This window comes from Pseudorasbora parva, chromosome 10 (genome assembly GCF_024679245.1).
Source record: "Pseudorasbora parva isolate DD20220531a chromosome 10, ASM2467924v1, whole genome shotgun sequence".
NCBI classification, from domain to species: Eukaryota; Metazoa; Chordata; class Actinopteri; order Cypriniformes; family Gobionidae; genus Pseudorasbora; species Pseudorasbora parva.
In genome coordinates this window covers 20,388,174-20,415,911 of record NC_090181.1, presented here as the reverse complement: position 1 = coordinate 20,415,911, position 27,738 = coordinate 20,388,174, and the positions used below count along the sequence as shown (strand labels likewise).

The window sequence follows — 27,738 nt, the reverse complement described above, 5'->3', positions numbered from 1 at the left end:
GTAATTATGAAACGACAACCTGTGGCATTCTACCCGGAGCCGTTCACGCCCTCAAATTCGGATTCTCAGATTCACTTTTATGTCAACGCTATAAACTGCGAAATTAATCTGCAGCCGTCAGGTGGTACAAGAAGAATTCTGAGAACTCTGTAAATAGTTTTCAGTGTTTTGTGCTTCGAGAGATTCCGTCTCTCGTCTCGTGAAGCTTTGCAGACTCTGCTGTGTGCATTCATGTGTTTTGAAGGAGGCGTGGCTTCGGAGGCGTGGCTTCCTGAAGGGAGGGTGGAAATCTCATGCTTTCAAAGCTTGCTTGCTTTTGCTAGCCTCTCCAAAATTACCTACCCTATCTTTAAGCATGACAGGAAAATTCTACTTGATTTGATGACTGCATGATTGTTTTCATGTTTGCAAGGTGCTTGTCTTTGGTTCATCAGGCATCTTAGGATTCAGACTGGCAACACGTTTCTTCTTTTTTTGCTTCATTTAAGCAGTCAAAAACCTGATCCACGCCAAATTTGCGTGGCATGCATCTGTCTGAATGGTCAGATCGGACTTGTAGCATTCATAAGTTTGGGGTTTGTCGATTTTGTTTTTTTGTTTTTGAAGAAGAAATTGATACTTTAATTTCTCAAGGATGCATTAAACTGAAAAAGTGACAGTATGGGTTAATTATCATTTTAACTGTTTAACATTGATAATAATAAGAAATGTTTCTTGAGCACCAAATCAGCATATTAGAAGGATTTTTGAAGGATCATGTGGCCCTGAAGACAAAAGCACTTTTTTTATTATCACAGTTTTACTGTATTTTTTGATCAAACAAATGCAGCCTTGGTGAGCATAAGAGATGTTTAAATGGTGGTGTTTGTAACCGGTTTAGGGTGCAGTATATTCGCAAGTACTTAAAGCCATTACTATGGTCTATTGTTATAGCAAGATGTCCTGAGAAGAGGCAGCGTTTCCAGTTTCTACAACTATCATTTACTGTATGAGAAAGTCTTTTGGGATTGTTCTGACGCTAAAATCATTACTGATGTACATACTGACTGCACTGTCTGAACAAAGATCGTGCGCAAACAGTCAGTCCTAAAAAAATGAACAATGCCTCAGACCTCAGTGTTTAAAATATCAATAAATTACTAGGTTTAGTGTAAATCTTTACACTACAAACAAGGACTATTAGCTTAAAATCATTCGTTTCAAAACACAGCTTAGTTTTTGTTTAACGTGGGGATCAGTGCTTCAAAAACCAAATATTATGCAAACACAACGCTGAGCGAGTGTGTGAGAGAGCATGAGAGAGAAAGACAGCATTTGAAAAACACACAATGTAAAAACAAGCAAAAATAAAAGGGGAAAAAAAAACCAAAAGTCTCTGCAGTGAGTCACTCAGGCAAAGTGACAGTTGCGATGCTTAACCACCTTTACCACCGGAACTGCTGCCTCTTGTCCTGAAGGGCCTAAGGCACATTGCCAGGTCCAGATTCATCCCACGGAAGAGGGGGGACTGCGACACCTCTGCTAACAATGCTCCAAATAATCAATCACCCGTGAGATAGATTTCTGTCCTGTGGTTCCAACAGAACACTGATGATAGGAAAGAAAAGCGAGGAGTGTCATTAAATGTCATTGGCCAGATATCAGAGCACAGCCACACATTTTGTATCATCAACGGCCTCCTACACCTGGCATTACATTATGTGCATGGTGGCCAAATCACAACTGCATAGCACATTAAAAGCCAGGCGCAAATACAGACAAGACACACTGACTGGTCCACTGATACCCTATTTGGAAGCCTTTTCATTATGCCATATTTACTACAGAGTTTGCACTACAATTCATCTCTTATAAACTGGGTTGTACTTTTTTGTCATACTGTCATTTTCCTAGGTCAGTAATATATTGCAACACTTGCCATTTTGAACGGTGAAAAATGTGAAATATGTTATTGTTGCACTTACCGTTAGGTTCATGAAATTAAGGAATTTCTTTAGCATTTCAGTCATGATAGAGAAATCTCCCTTAGGAAGATTTTCCCGTACGGTTTTCACATTCATCTAAGAAAGAGATAGAAAAGATACACATCTTTATTTACATGTAAAGTACATTTATATCGTCATAAGTAGCACAGGTATATTTGTGGCAATAGCCAACAATGCAAAATTACCGATTTTTCTTTTATGCCAAAAATCATTAGGATATTAAGTAAGATATTTTGTAAATTTTCTACAATAAATATATATATAAAAATATAGTATTAGTAGTAATATGCATCATTAAGGACTTTTCAGACATACCAGATACCAGATTTTTAAATAGTTCTATTTCGGCCAAATATTGTCCTATCCAAACAAACCAGCTTTAAGATGATGTATAAATCTCAATAAAAAAAACGACCCTTAGGACTGGTTTTGTGGTCTAGGGTCACATTAAAAATATATTGTATAAATATTTTGACAAAATAGTAATATAATTCTTTCAATCTTTTTAAAGTATTCATCAAGTATTATTCATTGCATTTTCATTCCACATGTCATTATCATAGGCTATCATTCAAAAGTTTGAGGTCGGTAAGGTTTTTTAATTTTTCTTGAAAGAAGACAGCATTTATTTGTTATAACATTACTACTGCAAAATATTGCTACAATTTTAAATGACTGCTTTTAATTTAATTTAATTTAATTTTACCTAAAAATGTAATTTATTCCTGTGACGATAAAGCTGAGATTTCAGCATCGTTACTCCAATACTCATATTCACTCTTAACACTCTTATTATCAATGTTTAAAACAGTTGTGCTGTGTAATACGCTTACTGATACTTTAATACTTTCAAGACTTTGATGAATAGAAAGCCTACATAATCAGTGATATGGTCACCTGTGTAGTTCCAGGGTTTCAACTGGTTATAGTACAAATAAACCTATCGGTAAGGCTTCTGGTGAGTTTTTATAGTGGCAGAACATAGACCATGAAGAGAAAAAGAACGCTCCAAGCATCTCCACAAAAAGGTAATTGAAAACCACAAGGCAGGGGATGAATACAAGAAGATTTAGAAAATCACTGAACATCCCTGGGAGTACTGTTAGATCAGGTAAGAGATGGAAAGAGTATTGACACAGCTGTAAATCCATCTATGACGACCCTGAGGGAGCTACAAGCTTCAGTGGAAGAAGTGCAAGAGACTGCAGAACTGTTACCCTGGTGCTTTACCGCTGCTCAATGCCATATGACATCTCGGCTAGAGCTTTCCAGAAAGCATGTGCAAGACTTGAGATGGTTCTGTAGACTGATGAGATCAAAATCCATCAGACTAAACATAATGGGTTTTTTTCTGAGCTACACATGGAACATAATCAGAAACACACCATCACCACTGTGGATCATGCTGTAGAGATGCTTTTCTGCATCAGACCCATGAAGGCGTAAGGGCTTGGTGTACTTCATTTTCCACGTTCCGCTCTGTCTCAAGCACAGTTGAGGGAGCAGGCCTTTGAAATATACTTCTTTGGAAATATCTGTTTGCCATTATCTAGTGGACTTTGGACTGTAACCGGGATGGTACAGACTTTTAAGAGCGAAATTCAAGGAGTGGCACAGGTGGGTACCGGTAAATAATCATGGATATGGATATATTATATATATATATATATATATATATATATATATATATATATATATATATATATATATATATATATATATATATATATATATATATATATATATATATATATATATATATATATATATATACATACATACATACATACATACATACATACATACATACATACATACATACATACATACATACATACATACATACATACATACATACATACATACATATATATATATAATACTGTATAATTCTATACAATTCTCTGTGCATTGCAATGCATCATTTCCTCTTATTCTTTATATTAATACTTATATATTACTAATTACACAATATAGTTCTTTTTTTTAGTTTTATCTTTATTAAATTAGAAAAAAAGAGGTACAAACAGTAGAAAAAATACACTATAAAAAACTTGCTTTATTTTTTCCCCCATTTTATATCTAGCAAAAGCATTTAAGAAATAATACAGAAATTGAATGATCAAATCTAAAAGTAATCACTGCACAGTCTTGAGTGTATTAATTTCAAATAAACTGATTATTATTCAAGCTTCAAATGCTATTCAGTCAAGAGCAGGGAGTAATTCCTTCTTTTCTTTTGTTGTTTGATTGAGATTAATAGCAGCAGGTTTATTAAGACCTAATGCATGGATCTAATATAATGTAACACATCAGTGTTTACATTCTGAATGTTTACATTCACTTAACTTATACCGACTGTGTTTACATGCATGCAATGTCAAAAAAAACACTGTCATTGTCTTAAATTATATGGATCTATTTTTACCTTAATTGTTCAACGACTCCCAAGGGATTCACTCGATTATTTTTTTCCAAAGCCCTCCTTTGCGGGATGCTAATCTGTTGCGATTGGTGTGTGCAGCACATGTCGCAAATGGAACCCCTATCAACATACCGGATTACGGCTTGCCAAGTGTTGAACATTTTATACAGTGTATGAACAGACATGGCATCAATTTTGCAGTACCATTTCGAGCCAGAATCGACAAGGAAACATCCAGAGTGGCTGTTGAACCAGAAAGTCAATCACAAACTGGAGCAGGAGCTTTCTCAATGGTAATTGTAAATGTAGTTTATGACACTTCAGGCCGATTGAACATGCAGAATCGGAGTAAGAATGTCTGAGAAGTGATTTACTGTAATCTGATTAATCTCACGGTCTGTCGCTATTTGTTAGTTCAGTGTAACGAGTCACAGATGAATTAATTGCCGAATTTATTTAGGTACATGTGGGAACTGTATCAATATGCAAAGCGAGGCTGAAAAAATGCAGGCAATATGCTAATGTTTTGTCTTGACATCACAACGAAAAGGTTTGGGATCCGTTTTAAAAGCGATTAGTTTAAATGACTCAGTCGACTGTTGCTTGTGAGAGAAAATAACTATATTTACGGTGCACTTTCAGATGTAAAACTGCATGCTTTTTTTCATTCACACACTACATGAAAGGAAATGTTCAAAAATCCATTATAGGGGCACTTTAATAAAAACTTTTAGGATATTCAGGAGGCTGGTGAGAACTGATCAGCACAAATAGTGCATTAAACTGTTGATGAAGACAAGATGCAGTTTTCATGCACTTCATGCATTTAAAGGTTTTTTGTTTTTTATCGAGGCGTTCTAAGAAACAAATTTCAATCATTTTCAATGATGATATTCAAAATTCAAGCACATTTGAAACCTTGAAACCATAACTGTTAGAATTAAGCCTTTTACAAACTTTCACAACTCTGTACAAACCCTGTTTCAAGTGCTCAAGTCACTTGCATTTGCTTATGACGGAAATTACATTACAAGTATATTTTGGGCTTTAAGAAGGTCAGATTAATGAAGCAAAAAAAAACAAAAACAGAAATTCTGAAGGAAAACTAGCAAGACAACCAGCAACCTGGGAGAAGATTTGTTTCCCACCAATACAAATGAACCCAAGCATAAAGTCAAAGCTAGTGGAATGGCTTAACAACAACAACATTAATACCCTGAAGCAGCCAAGTCAGAGTCCAGATTTGCAATTGAGAATTTGTGAATGGACCTGAAAAAGTGTTGTTTTCTACTCACAACCTCCATGCAATCTGACTGAGCTGGAGCAGATTTACAAAGAAAATGGATAAAATGTGCAGTGGCCAATTGTGCAAAACTGTCAGAGACCATCCACACAGCTGAAGTTACATCTACAAAATACTTGAATACGAATGCCAATTATTGTTTTGTGTTGAATAACTGCAATAAAGTCACCAATTTGTAGAAATTTGGTTTATAAAATATTTTTTCTTAATCATTCTCAAAAATATGAAATCGTTTTTGAAAATGAAACTAACTAACTGCTCTCTAGAGCACCTAAAGAGTGACAGGAAGTGATGCTCACCGGGCTCCCCTGACATAGACACCCAAGAAGAAGAGCTGTGTATGATGCCACAATGCTGTCCTCCATGTGTTTCCCAGCATGCTGTAGGGCTAAAAAAAAGGAAATGAACATAAAAACGTGCCCTTTATTAAACAACTGGTTCTCAATTGGTTTGGTCATGATGGGGCCGACATTTTCACATGGTAACTAAGCTGCAACCCAATTTTTTTAGGAATTTGAACCAAGCAAGTTTATTTTTTCTAAGGCAAGAGACTTTTTTATCTAATAATCTCCCTTTAAGGTTGTATCTAAAGATCTGCCCCATACCTTTACTTTTTAGCTAAGAAAATGTTAGAGTAATTACAACATCTAATCTGACAGCAGATACTGAATCAGTATAACACTTTAATTAAAGGAATAGTTCACCCAAAAATGTTTTTAAAAAAAGTTAAAAAGTGGATATTTTTCTTACAAAAGGCCATCAAATCACTTCAGAAGGCCTCTATTTGGATTACTTTTATAATGGATGGATGTACTTTTTGGGTTTCAAATTTTGGGCAGCCATTCACTGCTTTTATAATGCTTGGAAGAGCAGGACATTTTTTTTTTTTTTTTTTTTTACATAACTCTGATTGTATTTGTCTGAAAGAAGAAGGTCATAAACACCTAGGATGGCTTGAGGGTGAGTAAACCATGGGCTTATTTTCATTTTTTGGTGAACTATCCCTTTAAAGGTGCAGTGTGTAGTATTTATGAGGATATATTGACAGAAATGCAATATAATATACATAATTATAACCCTATTTGCACGGGATTAGTTTATAGAAATTACTTCCCCACATCTGAGTTTTGCATGGCACACTCGCACGGGATAAGCATAGCCTGTGATTTTACTCGAATTTACTGACTTATCTCCCAGATATTAATTTGCGGGGGAATTTTTACTTTACAAATTACAGACATGGCCGATTCGTACGGAATTAAGATCACAGACAATTATTACAAATCACCAGAGGTCCCCAGATAACACGGATTTCTATTGAAATAACTGATGTTGCCTGTAAAATTAGCCAAGCAACTGTAAATGTGACTGCACCCAGTTAAATCCAAACACGTCATGATCAATACACCAGTGAATAATTGTTACCTTTATTGAGGTCGAGCTCCTCTTCCTCCTCCTCTTTCTTGTCATTTTCATTTGTGTCGTTGGTTTCCGAGGCGACCCACTGGATCTCTCCGGATGTTTCCTTCCACTCTCCACTCTGGTCTGCCTGAGCTTTGGGCGCCTCGCTTATGAGATCATCGGTCTGTGCCTCAGCTAGCACAGCTGCTTGCTCCCGCTCAAGGAAGAGCTGCACACACATAAACACTTGCATTAAGTGGCTAATATCTATCAGATTTAAGGATAAACATTTAAAGGGCCATATGAAACCATCTCTCAAGTCAAACGTGCTACAGTTACCTGAACAAGAGCAGCCAGGGCGTTTGACGACTTTAATGCCGTAGGTCCCTTCTCGCCCTCCGTTTTATCACCCTCCGTTTTACTCTCCTCCTCTCCTTCTGTCTTCACGTCGTTCTCCGTCTTCACGTGTACCCCTGCCACCATCATGTAGCTCAAATCAAGTTTCATCTCCTCCAAACAGTGTCTGTTTCTGGCACTGTACTCCACCAGATTTATCAGCAGACCCAGACCCTGCGCACAGATAAAACACAGTCACACCTGAGCACTTCGGTACCAAGCAGACACTAAATAATACCTATAAATTACAAAACTGACAGTTGGCTAAAGTGAATGTAAATGATGACTTATGAGGGTACATGTCAACTGATCTTAACCAATCTTAACTTCATACTGCATAAATAAAGGCATTTTTAAGACATTTAGACATGCTGTTTTACATTTTTTTAATGCTTTTGTTCATTTAATGCCTTTATTTTCTTTTTATTAGATGTTCAGTTTATGTAAAACAGTTTTGGTACGCCTGTCTTTACATGCACATGAACTTTAATGACATCCCATTCCTAATCCTTAGGGTTATCCCAAAGTTGATCCACCCTTTGCAGCTATAACAGCTTCAAATCTTCCGGGAAGGCTTTCCACAAGGTTTGAGAGTATGTTTATTGGAATTTTTGACCATTAGAAGCACATTTGTGAGGTCAGGCACTGATGTTGGATGAGAAAGCCTAGCACGCAGTCCCACTCTAAATCATCCCAAAGGAGTTCTATCGGGTTGAGGTCTGGACTCTGTGCAGGCCAGTCAAGTTCCTCCACACCCAACTCGCTCATTAATTATGAACATTGCTTTGTGCACTGGTAAGCAGTCATGTTGGAACAGGACATTTCCAAACTGTTTCCACAAAGTTGGAAGCATGAAAAAAAAAGATGTTTTTAAAACATTTTGTAATCAAAGTGCCATCTCACCAGGACACGGATGTCGAATCTCTGCTCCTGAGGCAAATAACGTGGGACCTTAAGAACGCAGTCCAGAGCCGTCAGTAAAAGGCCATCCTGCTCACCTGTTTTAGTGCTGCCCCACTCTAAGGGGTCGCAGAGAGAGAGAGAGATTGTGAGGGTTACCGTACATTCTTTACATTTATTTCATTACATTTATACAATCTTGTTTCATTCTGCATGCAGTATATGGTGAACAAGGTATAAATTCTTTCTGTTACACGTCTAACGGTGTCTCACCATTATCATGTGTGAGGTTGAGCAGAACTCCGATAACGGCTCTCATACAATCCTCCACGGCCTTGCCCACGTTGCTATGACTACTCTGCGGGAGGGCGGAGCTTGATGAAGGGACCTCTCGGCTGTAACGCTGTATCATCTGCTCACAATGCTGCAGGGCTCTACACACACACAAAGCACAACCTCAGAATGACAAACGTCCTGTCACACAAAGCAACACTGTGACTACACTTTCCACACACCTTGCTGAAGACACTATGAGCTGGGACTCCTTGTAGGCGATCAGATAAGCCTGGTTCTCAGGGTTGTGGACTGTAACCTGGATGTGAAAGAGAAATAGGTTTTAAATAAATTACACACAGAAATAACATGCATTTTCCTCAAGGGCTGTCAAAGATGACCTTAAATTGCATTAAACATTTTAAAGATGTTAATTAGCTTATTTCTGCATTTATTAACGTTTACATTGTTTAATCCTGTTTGGTGTGATTTCTTAAATCTGATCAGATCCGCAGTGTATCTCACCAATGCCAGAAGACTGTAGACTGTACAATTATGTCATTAAAGTCCATGCTATAATTTAATTAATGCAGGCTATTTAATTATTGCAGGTCTTTTTTTCCCTTCAAGGAAATCAATTAAACACATGTTATTATTAATCTGGTATCCACTCACACTCTCCAGAACACGTAAGCAGCGCTCCGCTCCCCAGAGTGATGCCACCAGACTCTCTTTGTCTTCTTCTTTACTCAAGTTCTCCACACACTCTTTTACTAAAGGCAAGAAAAACATATCTAGCCATTCCCTTCAACAAACGTACAAATCAAATACAGACATACTCAAGTAGGGTACCTTTATCTACGATGTGGTCCAGTCCCCCAAGTAAACGCAGCTCCTCCTTAAACCAGTCTCCAGCTCGCTTTGACGTTAGAGACAATAGTGTTTCCATTGCTAAGTGGCCTGTCTGAGATGCAGAAATAGTTGGAAAACAGTTTGGGAAAATGCATTCAAGCTGAATGCATACAAAGTAAAAAGGCCAAAAAAGGTTTTGGGTATTTTTCTTTACAATAAAAGTATTTTCCAAAAGTTTACATTTTAAAACCAAAGCTGCACTTATGAAATAGAAACTTCTTTCTGAAAAGTCTGACAGATCTGTAATTTAATTGTAATTCGGTTCATCAAAGAATTAAATAACTTTAAGTTAAATAAATTAAGTTTCTTCCACAAAAAATTTAAAATCTATTCAAAATGAAAATAATTATTTTAAATTGTAATAATATTTTAAAGGATATTTCACCAAAACACAGTTATTTAAAAAAATGTCCTGGTAAATCCACACATTATAAATAGCAGCCCAAAATTTGAAGACCAAAAAAATGCATCTTACGCAGAAAGTGTAATGCCTCTCACAGTTTACACTTACGCTACGTCCTACTCATATGTCGTGTCAGTTACGCTTTCTTCATAAGTTGAATAAAGAAGGCAGTCTGGTGGAAGCTACATATTTTACGCTATAAAGTTTTAAATATGGATTTACTTCATATTTAATCGATAAGCTTCAGAAGGCCTTTATTAACCTTTATTAGGCCTGAAAGAAGATGTCATATACACCTAGGATGGCTTGAGGGTGAGTAAATCATGGGCTTATTTTCATTTTTGGGTGAACTAACCCTTTAACAACATTGTTGTCTTCACTGTATTTCAAAATTCTTCAAATGCAGCCTTGGTGAGCACACGAGACTTCTTTTAAAAACTTTTTTTTTTTTTTTAAATGATACAGAGATTACAGACCCTAAAATTTGAATGTACATGGGAAAATATGCAATTTTTATAAAGAAAAAGTATTAAAGACTGCATTTGATTTCCTATGCTTTCTTTACTGTTCAGACTACAGACAAACAAACTAATTTTTGTCTGAACAAAGACAAGATGACTAAGTACAATTCTTCTAAAACATTCGTGGGTCACTCACTGTGATGTTCTCCAGGTCCAGATGCTTGTTGTGGACTGTTTCACAGAGTTTGCGGATCTTCTCTTTAACTCTGCTCATCTCTTTAGCTGTTAACTGGTCTGCTACAGAGTCGTCCTGCTCTAGTTCAAGCAACCTAATCATCAGCTCCAGACAGGAACGGTCCAAATCCATATTCAGCCGGTCTCGGCTTAGAATGTACATCAGAGATGCCGTGCAGAGAGCCATATTCTACCGAATCCAGAGGAATGGGGATAGAGAGAAGGAAAAAGATATGCTGTGAGTACGCCAGCATACAGATGGCTTCGAAAGCTAGAAATGAACATCCACAGCCACAATACTCAAAAATCCACTCAATTTGCATTATAAAAAACATCCCTTAACTGTAAGGCATGGCCTCTCATGACTTATTGCTTTATTCTAAACATCTGTCTTGACTCATTAAGTGGATTTACTTGATTTTTTTTTTTACTGAACATCCTTCAATACACAAATAAATTCAAGTCAAGCCGAAAGAGTCAAGGCAAACATTCATGCACCATCTGTGTAAACTGAACTAACGAGATTTACAGAGTAAGGGCTCAGCGTCTGTTTGCATTTCTCCCTTGTCTGCCAGCGGAGATGATTACATCATCAATTAATGTATACTAATGAAGTAAACAAACTGTTGTTCAACACAGCACTGTAGCTGTGTTCATAATGATAGAGCTGTGATTGTTTAGAATGATGTTTGGTTATACAGATGAGTTAGTTTGTTGGTAAATTAAAGACAGTTTGGGAGATTGGATTGGTTTGATGTTAGGTGATTGGTTTGTTGGCTAGATGAGAACACTCACCGGGTGCTGTTGGGCATCACTTAGCATCTTAAAGACCTGGGCCACCTTCCCTCTTGCCCTCAGGTGCATGCGGAAACTTGGCATGGCACAGCGTGTGGCCAGGCTGATTATACTGCCGTCATATAAAAATAAAATAAAAAGATTAGTGGTTGTTTGTTATAAACATGCATCTTTGTGTGTAGAAATAAACTTCTTATATGTCTGGGGGTGCCAGTGTTCATCAGTGTTGTTATTGTTAACTAAAACCATTAAACAAAACTAAGGCTGAAATAAAATCTAATTTAAATATTGGATGAAATTAAATGAAAATTTGAATTAAAAATATAGACAAAAAGACAAATACATAAAACAATGGCTAAAACTAAAATAAAATGAAAATATAAAAACAAAAGCTAATATTCACAATATCAAAAATTGCTATAAGCTTATAAATTATACTATAATAACAGTGGTGTGCATCTCAACAAATTTGGGTTGTACTGAGACAATTTCATAGTTAAAATCATTACAAGTGATATGTAAAGGGTTAGTTCACCCAAAATAAAAATAATAAGTTTTACTCTTCCTCATGTCGTTCCAACCACTTAAGACTTGCATTCATCTTCGAAAAACAAATGAGGATATTTTAAATGAAGTCTGAGAAATGTCTGTCTGCTACGCAATTACACTGATGCTTCAAAAAGTTTAGAAAGCGATGGTTAAACTAATCCATATAAATGTGCACAAGTGTCCAGCGAACGTGCTTGAGCTGATATGTGAGTTGATGAATGTTTACGGGTCCTTTCACACTGGACGCGTCTTTGACATGTAAATAATTTGCGCAATGTTTTTATTTTTTTAACAGCTGTTTGTGTAGTGTGCTTCAACACCAAACACAAATGTGCTGCAACAAAAAAACATTTTTTTTTTGCTTAAAGGGATAGTTCACTTTAAAATGTCAATGCTGTCATCCTTTACACACCCTCAAGTTGTTTCAAACCTGTATGAATTTCTTTCTTCAGCTGAACACAAGGGAAGATATTTTGAAGAATGTCAGTAACCAAACAGTTAACTGGAGCCATTGACTTCCATAGTAGGAAAAAATAAATACTATGGATGTCAATGGCTCCAGTTAACTGTTTGGTTACTGACATTTTTCAAAATATCTTCCCTTGTGTTTAGCTGAAGAAAGAAATTCATACAGGTTTGAAACAACTTGAGGGTGAGTAAAGGATGACAGCATTGACATTTTAAAGTGAACTATCCCTTTAAATGTAGTTTTTTTTGGTTTTGGTTTTTTACTTTCACGGCGACAGAAAATATTTCAACCGATCACATACAAGGAAACAAAGGTTACGAAATGTCCAGTAGATGTCACTAGCAATTCATTCAACATTAACCTTTGCCAGGTATCACATTTTCACAAGATAACAGCTGTGGGACTACATCCAAGTCTCTGCAGGCTACAGAAAAGAATAACATAACCTTTTGAGCTAAAACTTTTTTTTTCTAAACCTAGTTGTGTCCGTGACATGATATACCGTGAGTATATGGAAAGTGAATGTGTTGCCGTCAGTAAGACTTTGGCACTTAAATGTTTACATTGTGACTGAACAGGAAAATAGCTGCTCCGGATCGATTGGTTCCTAAAGTTTGTGGTTTGTCGCGTCAGATGCAGTGCTACGGTCTCTGGAGGAGCTCCTCAAACTGTCCCACAGACATTCAAAAGTAAGTGCGGAACCAGCCATGATAAAAGTTTTAGCTCCTGTACAAGCATAGTCCCCTTTAGACTCTGTTCTTTAAGGAGGGGTGCACCCAAAACCTTCTTTTTAGTCTTTTGAAGAGAATGAAAAGCTGGTCTTCACTGGATGAAAAAGTGTCAGTTTTTCTCTTATCTGTCAATTTTTTTAATGTTCTGAAACATTACAGACATCGCAAATTTGCATCACGGCTGATGTTTTGACATTAAATATTCACTTATTTTTTCCGTTACGGATCCGATGTTAAAGGGCCTTCAGTCAATAAAAGCCTAAATAAATTAAATCCGTTGTAAATCTAAAATAACTTAATTTTTGTTTTGAAGATAAACAGAAGTCTTACGGGTTTGGAACGAAACAAAGGGAGTAATTGATTCCTTTAGATATTTGGGTGAATTAAAGCAAATCAAAAAGCTGCAAGCACATTTAAATGAGGTTGTGAAATGCAAATTACCCAGAATACCACTTTCAGCGTTTGTCTCACCTAAGGCAGCGTGTGTTGAGGGGTTGTGTGCTCTTCAGGCCCGTCTCCAGATACTCAAAGTCATCAGTGAACTCCTGATTCTCCCCAAACTCCACCACATCATTAAAGTGCTTCACATGTTGGACCACCGTGTACAACTACACACAACAAGAAAGAAACATTCAAATATAAGAACACCCATTGTTCAAATCTGTGTTGTAATTTTTAACAAAAAAAAAAAAAAAGTTAATAGAAATAAAGCTAAAATAAAAATAAGATGGAACATCTAGAATGAAATGCTGCTTTTGAAAAACAAAAAATATGAATACATTCTATAATAGTATATTAGAAGATCTTGATTCAAATACCCATGTGATCCTAAAAGTCTATGAAACCTTTGAAAAGTACGATCACAGAGGAACATTTGAATCTGCGTTTGCGCTGTGGCTCAGCCAGAAAGAGCAGTTCCCATAGATATGAAAACTTCACAAACAGACTTTTCTACCACACAGTATCTTACAATAATTCATATCACAGAATTACTGGGATAAAGTACTAAGCTTATAATTATTTGGTTAGTTATAAGTTTATAGTTCAGTTACGTTCCAAAAAGAGTAAATAATCTTTTAAATTGGAAACTTGTATCGATTAAATTGTTACAACAGTAGGTGACTAGCCTGGTCTTACCAGACTCTCGTACATTTCATTTGTACATAGAGTATGGACATTCTCTCCATTGACAAGCGTTTACTTCCGCGAAGGTGGGTACTCTGTTGAAGTTTAAAACTTCTGGATCTGCCCTGAGCCACTCTGGATCTGCCATAACCAATCGCTAACAATTGTTCATGACATATGTCATGCGCCCTTCGCCTGTTTGACCCAAGGAAATCCTTCTAAATAAATGTGCACTTGTGCATGCCACCTCAGTGATAAAACCATAGGATAACACTTAAAAGTTGTGCATTCGGATTGTGATTTATTCATGCCAATGTGGGGGGGGGGGGTTTGTGATCGGGAACGCGGCGCTCACGTGGTCCGTAACATGATTGTATGCTGTAAATAAAATGTCATATGCTTGGTATGATAATAAATGCTGCTATAAATAACGTACTAATTCAAATGTTTACGTGCTTTTATTTTAATTAGTTTGAGCATTGATTAAATATATTGCTCTTGTAAGTACTTGCCAGCATTTTAAAGAAATACAAGTATAGAAATGCATCCAAATAACAGCAAAGCAACCGTATGGTGTTCTGCAGTGGTCAAAAATGATTATAAACAGTGAATTTTGGAGTGATACATTCTTGATCTCTCATCTCTGAGTTCATCTCTTGATAAACTCAGAGATGTGGATTCAGACAGCTATTACATCACCACACAACCTTGGTGTTTGTCAAAAGCAGTAGATAACTCGGCCGGGGATTTTTACATGGGTGGTGAGAGACGGACGGCAATAAAATAACTGACTAGCCCCTGTAAATGATGGCAATTCCTTCCAACCCCAAGAGAAACAATTACCGTCAGAATAGCTTCAGCCAACTCCTTCACCACTAACGGTGCGAGCTGGAAAATCTAACTTTTCCCAATTCCTCCTGTTGGGGAGGAGGGCCACAACATCATGGCCACCAACAAACCCCAGCAAAGATTGTTATTGTTCCGGTTTTAACTTCTGGATATTCGGCAGCGCTGCCACAACAGAATGAATAGTTTCGTTTGCATCTTTCCCCACCGCCATTACTGAACTACAACTCAAACTAGCGCACAACATCAACTTCATCGTTCTCAGCCACTACCTCTGTTCGCTGATTGGAGCGGTAAAAATTTGTTCGGAGAACAAAAAAAACTGAAGGAAAATGAAAATTGAGCAGAAGTACGTAGGAGGGAAGAGCAAGGCTAGTAGGTAACTGCCGTTAAATCATTATTTATTTTATTTATTAAATTATTTTATTTATTAAGTTTTACTTTTATTATCGCTGTTGTAGTGTAGCCTATCACTGAGGAGCCAGCACGTGTATCCATCGTCAGACCCATACACAAAGCATTATTTTTCAAGTTACAACCAGTGCCGCTCCCACCATGCGCATCACGCGCTGCACGTAGTCGAGCAAAACACACGCTATAGAAACGCGTTATGACAACGACATTTCAGACTGACAGAGACCAAATAAACAGCTTTTCTGCCATTTGTTACTGTTTTGTACACGTTGTATTAATTATAATTCAAATTCTGTTTTATTAGCCACAATATAGTCATGATGAATGTTGAGATTAATCTTTTGATTAATTTTCAAAAAGGGCAGGGGCTCAAACCCCCAAAGCCCTCCCCTCTGCAGTGCACTTGCCTGGTGTGTGTAACGTGTCCATGGTCCTGACTCCTGTCACAAAACGCTGCAAAATCTCCGATAGGGCTTTAATAGTCTAACGTTACAGTGAATGAGAGTATGAGCCGAAATGAACGCACAGGCCATAGTATGACATCCGTTAACCATAGTGTAAACATAGATGACGTCACAGGTTTTTCTATAAAAGAAAGAACGTAGCCTTCGTTTGTATGTAGGCCCAGGCAATTTATATAATACTTAGTAAAATAAAATTAATATTATTGTATTACTTTTGTATTAGTTGTTTGAAAAGTAAAAAAGGTAATTGGTCGGTCTTAAAGCAAATTTACAACCGGCAAGTCGGTCGGACTAAAAGGAAAAAATAATAATAATTTGAGTCGGCCCTAAATTGACAGGGTCGGTCGGGTTACGGCAAACAAGAATATTTTTAAGGATGGCCTACATTAACTGTAATATTACACGATAATGTGGTTTACTGATGTTTACTTACGCAACGATAGCCAACAGCATAGACATTTGAAGCAGTTTTACTCACCGCCTGTTTCCAAAGCACGACCGTTAACCTTTCTCGTTTGGACCGCTCCGTCAAAAACACACTTCTTTGGTAACGTTGATTTGGTGAAGTCTTGTGACAGCAGTGACCGTGGAGATCGACATGACTGAAGCGTGATGTTGTGACGCTTCCCATCATTTCTGCGTTCAAATCGGTTCAAATGCAGCGCTGCCTTGGCGTGACAGAAGTGTTGCACGGACGAGTGGATCTGCACCTTGAGAGCAGTGTTTATGGGCGTGTATTTCCTCTCTCACTCTAATCACGAGCGTGCACACCCTTCCGGGAGAACGGCCCATACATTCCGCTCTGTCGACGTCAAGCGGACCCATACTCAAAAAAAAACTCTCCGAAACTTGTGAGAAACCGGAAGGAGTATTTTTGACACAGAAATACTCCATCAAACGTCCAACATTAGTTTTTGAAACTTTGTCTATGTTTAGGATGGGAATCCAAGTCTTTAACAGTGTAAAAAGCTCAGTATGCATGAAACAGCATTTCACCCCCCCTTTAAAACATTGATTAAAATTAATATACAATTTAAATAAAACTAAATTAACTAAAACAAATCTTAGCCTAATGAAGTGATTAAAATCATTTCTTCTGTCATTGTGCATCTTATGTGTCCTCCTGTTCACGTTTCATAATCAATGTAGAGTAAATAAATAATAATAAAAACATTGTAATATTTAAACATATGAACCTAAACAGGTCTATGTGTTTTAATGGCTACAACAAGTATGATAGGCTACAGAGACATTTTGTAGGAGTGAGATTTGAGCGTGCATTGGTTTACCGGTGAGCGGTTCATAAGTGGAGCTCCACTTCGCTCTAGTAAGGTAGGCAGGTTTTTGCACATATTAGTTCCTGTCGCCAAGCAGGTGCTTTTATTGTATATGACAGTTTAAACAGCTCAATAGCCCCTTTTTAAAAGGTTTAACGCAGGCCCTATTCATTGCGTTGCGATTGCAAGAAGGATCAACAATGTGAAAATTGAGAGGTGCAGTCAAATGTCCCGGTGTGCATGCTTGTTGTACTCTAGTGATAACTTGATGATGGATGTGCAATCATTTAAACGAATGTACAAAATGTTTTAATAAAAAATAGGCTATATTAAATGGGGATTTTATTTTTCTTCTTGCCGCTCTAGGCTGCCTAGTTCGTCTATAGGCACGCGCCGGCCCTGATCATAACTATAAGAAATTAACATTCAGTTTCCCTTTCTTCTTTTAAAATATTTTCTTGTAAACTCAACAAAAACATCTCTCTTTGAGTAAAACAAATGTGGGGAAAATAACTAAACTCTTATAATTAAATAAATAAACAAAAATAAAAATGGCCATTTAAAATAACTGTAATGGCTCTCACTACTACAATCCTTAAGGGCTCACTGTTCGGCATGTTTTACACAGTACCTGTGCTTGTAACGTGTAATTTCTCCTAAATCCAATATAATTCCATACAGCTGAAGTTTCCTCACTCTTCTTTTCTTCCTCCTCCATCGTATTTGCTAACGTGTGTGTGTGGCCATGTTTTTGTGACATATGAGGACACAAATGTGTATAATGACATGAGTATTACAAGGAGAGGGTGAAATATGAGGGCATTGGCCATGTCCTCACTTTTCAAAAGCTTATAAGTCGTACAGGATGAGTTTTCTTAGAAAGTAAGGTGGATAGAAAATATGGTTTGTACAGTATAAAAACCATTATGCCTATGGAATGTCCCCATATTTCACAAAAACAAATGTGTGTGTGTGTGTGTGTGGGGGCATGTTTTTGTGACATATGAGGACACAAATGTGTATAATGACATGGGAATAACATAGGTATTACAAGGAGAGGGTGAAATATGAGGATTGGCCATGTCCCCACTTTTCAAAATGCTTATAAATCATAGAGGATGAGTTTTTTTAGAAAGTAAAAATGCAGAATGTTTCCTATGATCGGCAGGTTTAGGGTAGGGGCAGTATAAGGGGGATAGAAAATACTGTTTGTACAGTATAAAAACCATTACGCCTATGGAATGTCTCCATATGTCAAAAATAAAATAAAATGTGTGTGTGTGTGTGTGAGAGAGAGACACACGGTGGACCAATCCACAGTGAGGCAAGAGAGAGGGGGACTCAAAATGTTTCTCAACTTAAAGGTGCACTATGGAGCTTTCCGTCCACTGGAGGGCGCCTATTCAAAACAAATCGTAGTTTGATGATGCAAAGTGTGAGCGCAGCATCTTGGGAGATGTGGTCTTCTCATCACAGCCGGTGGAAAATAGGACTCGGGCAGAAATCACGTTCATGCATGCGGTTATTAACGTTACTGTAGTCTAAAGCAGAGCAGGACCGAGTGTTATGGACCTGAGCACAGCTGCTGGAGCGATTGTTAAACAAATACCCGCCTCGCAAATACCGGGACTTTTATTATGAAGGGACGGGAGACATTCGCCGGGCGCCTGCACAGATCCGCTCTTCCGGTTATGATTTTGAGGTAATGTAGCTCTGTTTATCATATTAGATACATTTAACTTTGTTTAAAACGATGTTATGACTTTACTCTGTGCGTTCACTTGTTCACACTGCTAAGAGTAAAGCGCTCCTGCCAAATAAAAGCCGAAACCGAGGGTAATGCAGATATGACGCAATTGATGCCCTCAAATGCAATGCTGAAACGTCCCTGTCCTTAGTTAAAATAGCAATTTTCTCACAATTTACAAATAGTTGGAAACTTCTGGGATATTGTAGGTACTCAACTGAACAAAATATATAACACCGGCCTAGTGGTTTTTGGATATTTTACTGCAAAAATACTACATAGTTCACCTTTAAAATGTATTTTTTTTGCCCATTTGCGTTTTTAGTGTTTTACTACTTACACAATTAAGTATATATAATGATATTATTGATATACAGTGTAGAGTAAAAAAAGTGCTGACCACAGTTAGATTTTAATAAATAAATCTACCTCAGTTTTAATAAATTGTTTGCCTGTTTGGGAAATGTTTGTCATGTTTTGATAATAAAGGATAGTTTAAAACCACAGTTATATATCGTATTGTATATCGACTGATATGGAAAATGATATTGTGATCATTTTTTTGGGCCATATCGCCCAGCCCTACATGTGTGCATATATTTTGTTCTCATGTCACAAGTAATGATATCAAGGTTTACTGATTTTTACACAATTCTTTTGTAGTGTGTTTTTTTGGTGAAGTGTACTAAAATAAATAGCGTCACCTGTGTACATTAGCCCACTTCTTCCCGCTTTTTCCTGATGGTTTCTAGAACAATTACTATGAGGGGAGGAATGCGCGCAGTCAGCGGAGGCTCACGCTGCAGACCCAGGCGAGAGTATAAACAAGGCTTTAGGCCAAGACTGCCCCCATTATTTAAATTATTTCCCAGAGTGCAGTGCTCACCTCTTTGTGCTCCTTCCTGCATTTTAGTGCAGTGACGATGTCTTGGTATGGCTCAGTGGGAATAGTGACAGACTTAATGACTTTAGGAGGAGGGGGCGGAGCTTTAAACACTCCATCATCTTTATGGGAATTTGTGTCTTTGCTGCTGCTGCTGGTGCTGCTGCTGGACACACTGGCCTTCTGTAAAAAATAAATAAATAAAACCAAACAAGTTATGGTGCACAAATACGGAAGATATTTTAGGACATAAAGTTCAGAGGTCATGAACTGTGCACTTTACATACAGGTGCAGGCACAGTAAGAGAGGAAGCAGGATGAGGCACTTCCTCTGGCTCGGGTTGATTCCAGTGACGAGCGTTATATACGGCTTTAGCAGGAGACTGCATTAAACACACACACACATAAAACACAATTAACAATCAAATTAAAATAGTAGCTTTTTTATAAAGTTAATCTGTTTCCATTAAAGCTTTTTTAGCCATACTTTTTTTGGCCCGCTGAAGATCTTGCGTCCGATCTCCTTTGACTTGTCGGTTTGCTTTCCATGTCGTTCCTTCTGTGAGCCTGAAGCCTCCGTCTCATCCAGTGACTCCTGAGAATCTGACAATATTTAGAGAAAAAAACCCCAGCATTAATCCAGAGATTGCTCTACAAATAATAATCATCATAAACTACCCTTAAAATTCCCCTTCCCGCTCAAGTGAAATGATGAAATTGTGCACTTCTGATGACGCATGTTTGTGAGTACCTGTACTTAGGCTGCTTTGACTCTGTTGACTCTCCTGTGAGTCGTTGATTTGGGGACTGCCCGCGCTGGCTTCCGAAGCTTCCGCTGCTGCCTTCTTATTCTTCCTTCTCTCTTTAGCTGCTGAGTCGTCTTCATCCTCGCTGTCGCTCTCACTCAGCTCGTCAAAACCAAAGTATTTGATTTTGTAGCTGGTGCTGCCGGATGCAGTGGCATCTCCTTCTGCGCCCTGAGCCTCAAAGCCGAAAAACTCCAGTTTTGTCTCCTTTTTACTTTTACTCTGAGTGGGTCTGAACCTAAAAAAAATTATACAGAGGATGAAAGAGCGAAATACAGATGTCAGAACAAACCATTTTGTGTTTTACAGTTTTTCTTATTTGTAATTGAGCTCATTGTTATAAGCAGAATTGCGATACAAGTCAATGGAGTTCAAACGAAAAGCAATATTTAGTCAAATTACAATCCAAAAAATAGCCTGAAAGTCAAAAACCTCCGACATGATTATATGGTGGGATTTTCAAATTAAAATTAAAAAAAATCTTTAGTGTACTTAAGCTTTGAGATTTTATTTTTTTATTTAAATACAAAGAGTAAAGATAAAGATACACATTTGCAAATTAGAATTTTGAACTGATGTTTAAAACTGTTTAAAACATATAAATATATAATAAATGAGTATTATTTAAAAATACATATATTATAAACTAGTATTGTTAAATATATAATTTTACAATTAAATTATATATTTATTATATATTATAATTTGTGCTGTCAAATGATTAATTGTGCTTAATCCAAAATAAACTTTTGTGTTTAAATTATATAAACACACACACATTTATATATTTAAGAAATATTTATATAATTTCTATATAAAAAAAATTCTTAAATATATACATGCACGTGTGTGTATTTATATATACATAATAATTATACCCAGTACACACACACACACAATACCAGCCTAATCAAACTAATTAAAAATGCAAATAAAAAAGCCTTGATTTGGTGAGTATGTTTGTACTTTACCTGGCAGGCTTGGCAGGTTGTGTGTCTGTTTTCCTCCTGAAGGTTCCAGCCTCTCCCATGTCAGCTTGCACTGGGGTGACAAAATCTTCCACGCTCCTTTCAATAGAGTCCTGTATGGTCACATTACACACAGACACACAGGACGGGTGAAGAACCGTGTAGTCCCTCACCCGACCCCGACCTGCAGGCTTGACCTCAGAACTCCCAGCAACTCCGGCATTTATGCTCTTCACCAGAGCAGAGGCTGGTGCTGAACTCACGGCAGAAGCCGACGCATCACTGGCTCCAGAACTATCCATCCCTTTGTTCCGTGGTCGTCGGTAGACTTTGTCGTTGGATGGTTTAAGAAGCGGAAGCTGTTCAAAGTCAACCGGTACCACTGGAGGTTCAGGTTCAGCGGTGCACTGCTCTGAGCTCTTGGATCCATCGGAAGAGTTCCCAGCTTGGGTAGAACTCCCCTCGCCAGCCCCAGGAGGAGAGTCCTCCCCGAAAGAGTCCCAGTCATCTGAAACATTTCTAGTGTGGGTTTTCAAGCTGGAAATTTGGGAGACTGGTTTGCTTACTGTGACACTGGATCTACTCCAGGCTCCTATAGTGCCAGTGACATGTGATGAGGCTGGATACGTTTGGGCTGCAATTGAGTTGAAAATCACATATCATATAAGATAGTATTGTTTAAATATATGCATTATAAAAACATAACATTATTTAACAGAGTATGGTTTAAATATAAACAAACACAGGATTCTTACAGGAATATTTCACACGAGATGAAAGCTTCATCATTTCATTCCAAACTCATATGACTTACTTTCTTCTGTTGAACACAGTGAGAACTCGGTTGTGAATGATTCATTCAGAGGTTTTGTGAACTGAATCAACCATGGCACATTTCTTTCAAACCCCCTTATAAATGTTTCCACAGTCAGTTGTAGATATAATTATTATTACTGTTAGAAGTGTTATGATCCTTAGAGGGTCATCACAACCTGAGTCCTTGTTTCACTGCTCCTCTAATGGCCGTAATTAGCCTTGCTAAAGAGCCATGGGAAAGTGTGGAAATGCATTGGGCTGAAAATATCTTGCTGAGCCCCAGAGTCCATGCCAGCGTGCGATGTGCTTACACGAGCACCTCGACTACAGACCCGAGACTTCAGCAGAGAGCTCCTGCAATTCTCAACACGGAATAAAACTAGTATAACCTGCTTCAGAAAGACACAGTGACTTCATCACCCCAAATAACACAATGGTGTGAGGTCATCGTAATGACTCCGACATCATAAAATGGGTCTGACTCACATGATCTAGAGGGTAATTTGAAAAAACCTGTAATAACGAATCACCCTAAATTACTCTAAAGCCAAGTGCTTGGGCTCATTACACAACAGCAGAAGCACAATAACAATTGTGTCATGACAATTTCTTGTGTGATAATGACTGTCTGTGAGCTCAAAGAAACTTAAGCCATTATGTAGTCACTCAACAGTTCCCATGACATCATTACAAACACACTTAAAGGCACCTTTTTAAACCTGATTTTAAAGGAATAGTTTACTCAAATGTAATTTCTACCATTGTTTATTCACCCTCATGTCATTTCAAACCCAGAAGACTTTATCCAGATCTTCAGAACACTAACTAAGATATTTCATATTAGGAATGCTAATGCTTGATTAATCAAAATGGAACAGCACTCAATTTGGCAAAGGCTGTGATTGTTTTCTTTTGTTTTGAAGCATGGCTCTGTGATCTGTAATGTTGCTCATCTCACGCAGAAACTCAATCCGGGAAATCCCTATGGGTATCACTCTTTCACTGTAGCTAAATAAACAGATTGAAACGCTTTGATTGATTAAACATGACTATTAAACACACGACTACAATAATATAATTTATCTGAGTTCTTCAATATTTCTCACATATTTTCATGATAATAAAGTGTTCCAAATTAGTTTTATTTCTGATTAGGGAGAATAATTCTAGCACACAACTTTTTAATTTTTAAGGAGGTTTTATGAGGCACCTTCTGTATATTAAATGAACAGTTCACCTAAATATTAAGATCATTTACTCACCTTCATGCTATTTTAAAACCATGTGACTTTGAGAGTTAAGTTAAAACAGCTCAAACATGCATTTTAGTCCGGGACTAGGCTTAAACATTGTCTGTCTAACCAGGGGTTTAAGACAAAGTCATTGATCACAAAAAAAATCAGATTAATTAGAGAAGTAGCCATGCCTGATTTCCCAACAGGAGCAATCTTTTCAATGAATTAGTTGATCCAGTTTACAAAACTGGTGAATTAATCAGTTCTTGCTGTGTTCAGTAGAAGATAAAATTCATATGGGTTGACCAACATGAGGGTCATGACAGAATTTTTCGATTTTTGAACGGAACTCTCTCTTTAAAGGGATAGTTCACTTTAAAATGAAAATTCTCTCATTCTTTACTCACCATCAAGTTATTTCACACCTGTATGAATTTCTTTCTTCAGCTGAACACAAGGGAAGATATTTTGAAGAATGTCAGTAACCAAACAGTTAACTGATAACATTGACTTCCATAGTATTTTTTCTACTATGGAATTCAATGGCTCCATTCTTCGAAAAATCTTCCCTTGTGTTAAGCTGAAGAAAGAAAATCATACAGGTTTGAAACAATTGAGGGTGAGTAAAGGATGATAGCATTTTCATTTTAAAGTGAACTATTCCTTTAGGATCTGTCTCAGGCTCCATGAATGATGTGCTTCACAAAAACAAACTTTAAGAATTTAATATCTTACCTGGGCTATTCATACCAACCACCCCACTGCTGATGTTCGAGCTGCTCCCCAAGGAGGAAGCACCCATACTGGTCACAGCTGTGCCCCCACTGGGATTTTCTGTCTTTAGAGTCTTTAACAGTTCACTCCCAGATCCTGCTGCATCTGAGCCCATCTCAGATTGAGGAGTATCTCTGGACGAGACTGTTTTGGACTCGTCATCGCTGTCAAAGCCAAATGGGTCCTCTGAGCTATCGTCATCGTCAAAGCGGGGTCGTTTAGTCAGCTCAGGAACCTCTGGCTTAAATGAGGGCCGTTTGACCCCCAACTGTGCCTTATAGGTGGTCTCTCCCCATTTGGTGCTGAGAGTTGCCTTCTTATTAGAAAAGACCTCGTCAAACTTTGAGCTGGCCTCTCCGCCCTTTCGTGTATATGTTTTACTAAATCTGGACGTCATGTTGACGTTTGTTACATATTCTCTATAGGGAAACAGAAGACATGGAAAAAATAAATGTCACGTCGAAATATCAGCATGTAGGAATTTGTGTGTATTACACCTTGTATATGCAATAAAAGGCCCATTTAAATTCTAATAAATCAATATATGGTTTTCTAGGGCCTCTAAATTATCAACATGATCAAAACTTTGAATGAAAAATCCTCTACATGCATTCTGGCTTCTAATAGCTCATACTTTAGTAAGTTTAGTATAATTCTAAATTTCCACCTTCAGGTTGTGTTATGCTTGTCTTTGTGCTGTGAAGTTTTTAATGATTTTTTGTAACATTATTTTTAAGATAAAAATTTACTGCACCGAAGCAATGTCAAGCCTACTTGATCAATTCTTTTTTTAAAGAAAAATTCTGGGTAAAATATATGAACCACATCTGATACAACGGACTTTTGAAGAACATTTATTTAGGCTAAATCGCTAATCTCATTGCATTACATTACATAATATATTTTGCCCCCAACAATTAAAACAAAGCTTTGATCATAAAACTAAGCACTTGAATGTCATATTACTAAAACATATTATTGAGAGATGTAAAGTGACAGCTGATATTTGCATTTTATGTAATAGTCTGTTATACAGTTATAAAAATCCCAATGATTTACATTACAAACTATCAAAGTTTCATCTTGCTTTCTGGCCACATAAATATTGTCTGCACCAAATTGCTCATTTTCACTCAATTTGGAGCTCACATTTTTCATTATATTATATCATATGGGCCATAAAAGCCTGAGGCATCAAATATGATATAAAATATAGTGCACATATGCATATTTAAAAATATATTTTGTCTGACTGTTTAAAAAAATGTTCCATATTAAATAGTAATTTCTGATTATTATTCCATAAGTCAGGCTTTACAGAGCTAACATAGTAAAAAGACTGGTTCAAAGGATACAAATCGAACTGAAGGAGAATATTTATAGCACAAAGCTTCTTAATTTCAAGGTGGTTTTATGAGGCACCTTCTGTAAATTAAACGGATAGTTCACAAATAATTTACTCACCCTCATGCTATTTCAAACCCGTGTGACTTTGAGAGGAACACAAAAGATGTCAGGAGAAATGTCATTCGCAGTCACCATTCACTTTCAATCCCTAACATTCTGCCTAACATCTTTTGTGTTCTGTCAAAGAACTTAAGTCATGCAGGTTTGAAGCAACCAGAGTGTGAGTAAATAATGACGGAATCTTTATTTTTGGGTGAACTATCCCTTTAATGAGTAACATTAGGAACAGAAACATTGTTCATTTACCATGTTTGCACACTCACCGATCCACCGTCTTTCCTCTGGGCCTCTAGTGCTCCGAGCAGCCGCTAAAAAGAAGCCCAGCCGATCTGCTCAATGAGCAAAAGCCCAAAGCGCGGCTGCAGTGCGGTGGAACTGGCAAAAGTAGAAATTAGGCCAGATAGAGAAGTACTGCTGTTGTTTATTTGTGGAGAGCTGGATCGGTCGGAGTGCGATGCGCCATTAGAGTCGCCCCTCCTTCTCCGCCCCCAACGTCGGCGTAAAGCCTAGCGTCACACCAGAACGCCGCTCGACCAATCAGATGTTCGCGTACCGAGCGTTCGCGCAGCAAACATAGTTCCGATTGGATGAAATTAAAAAGAAGGAGCGTTCTAGTTGGTGGACAACTGTAACTGGTAGGTGGGGCGTATATGGATCGGACAGGACAACTGTAAAGGATAAAGATCTTAAAAAATGTCACAATTTAATATTTTGCAAGTTGAAACTGAAACAATCAATAATTAAATAGGCTATGTTATTCTATGCTTCCTTGTTTATAGAGTTTTAGAAAAAAATATGTTTTTTTTCAGAGGGGAAAACAAACAATTTAACTTCTTAGAAAACTATTTTAACTATTTTAAAACTATGTTGTTCACAAATGTTTGACATTCTGCCACCTGTTCTTCCCTTTTTTACAAACTGTCTGTTTTGACACTTGATGTTTGTGACTTGTATATTTTATTATTTATACTCATATTTTACAGAACGTAGCACAACAAACAAACTTGAGACCTGCACTACCTGTGGCACCTGCGTACCAAGAACCATGGCATTGTGTCACTTATCAATCTTCTTTTTCGGTATGAACAGGAAATCCCATTTATTTGCCACGAGACACTCTGTACAACATTCCCTATCTCACCTGGAGATGGCGCTATTGTGAAGCCACCGTTCTTGACCGGTTTGAATGTTTATTGACCAAGCTTGTATACAGTTTTTATAATAGATTGTGTGGAAAGTCAAAATTATTCACACAAAAAAATTGACATTTTGCTGCCAAAAACTAAATTTTATGAAAACAATTCATCAAAGGCATCAGTAAACTATTATAGAAAATAATAATACACATTTGAGTGATTGAACATAAACTTTTGAAACACTTATTTACAAAATTATTTAGACCCCAAAAGTAAAATTTTGTGCAGAATCTTTTATTCTTTATAACCTCCAGTAAACACTGCCTGTAAGTGCTTGCTTCTGTCAACTCTCTACTGCAATATTGGTCAATTCCTCGCTTGAAAAAGCTTCCAGATCACTGATAATCTTTGGTTTTCACATTACCAATTTTTTTGGATATTTTCAATGAGATTTAAATCTGGAGACTGTACAGGCCACTTAAGAACGGTCTACAACTGATCCCTGAACCAAGCTTTAGTAGATTTGGATGTATACTTTGGGAC

General features: G+C 37.3%; 1 protein-coding gene across 2 annotated transcripts; it reads right to left on the bottom strand.

The window, feature by feature from the left end:
- Nucleotides 1–793: 793 nt before the first annotated feature.
- Nucleotides 794–26,539, bottom strand: wapla (WAPL cohesin release factor a). Of its 2 annotated transcripts, none has more exons than XM_067455442.1 (20): nucleotides 26,306–26,539; nucleotides 24,554–25,011; nucleotides 21,771–22,401; nucleotides 20,745–21,037; nucleotides 20,481–20,596; nucleotides 20,281–20,376; nucleotides 19,997–20,176; nucleotides 13,709–13,845; nucleotides 11,489–11,600; nucleotides 10,656–10,883; nucleotides 9,536–9,647; nucleotides 9,359–9,456; nucleotides 8,926–9,002; nucleotides 8,684–8,844; nucleotides 8,414–8,529; nucleotides 7,454–7,684; nucleotides 7,139–7,343; nucleotides 6,013–6,101; nucleotides 1,965–2,060; nucleotides 794–1,587 (listed from the first exon to the last, which is right to left on the bottom strand). In XM_067455442.1, exons 2-20 carry the CDS (start codon nucleotides 24,987–24,989, stop codon nucleotides 1,522–1,524), a joined length of 3,480 nt encoding a protein of 1,159 aa, XP_067311543.1. In that variant the 5' UTR covers nucleotides 24,990–25,011; nucleotides 26,306–26,539; the 3' UTR covers nucleotides 794–1,521. The 2 variants fall into 2 exon arrangements, with proteins under 2 accessions (XP_067311543.1, XP_067311542.1); XM_067455441.1 differs by having other exon boundaries at nucleotides 26,323–26,539.
- Between the last annotated feature and the right edge of the window lie 1,199 nt (nucleotides 26,540–27,738).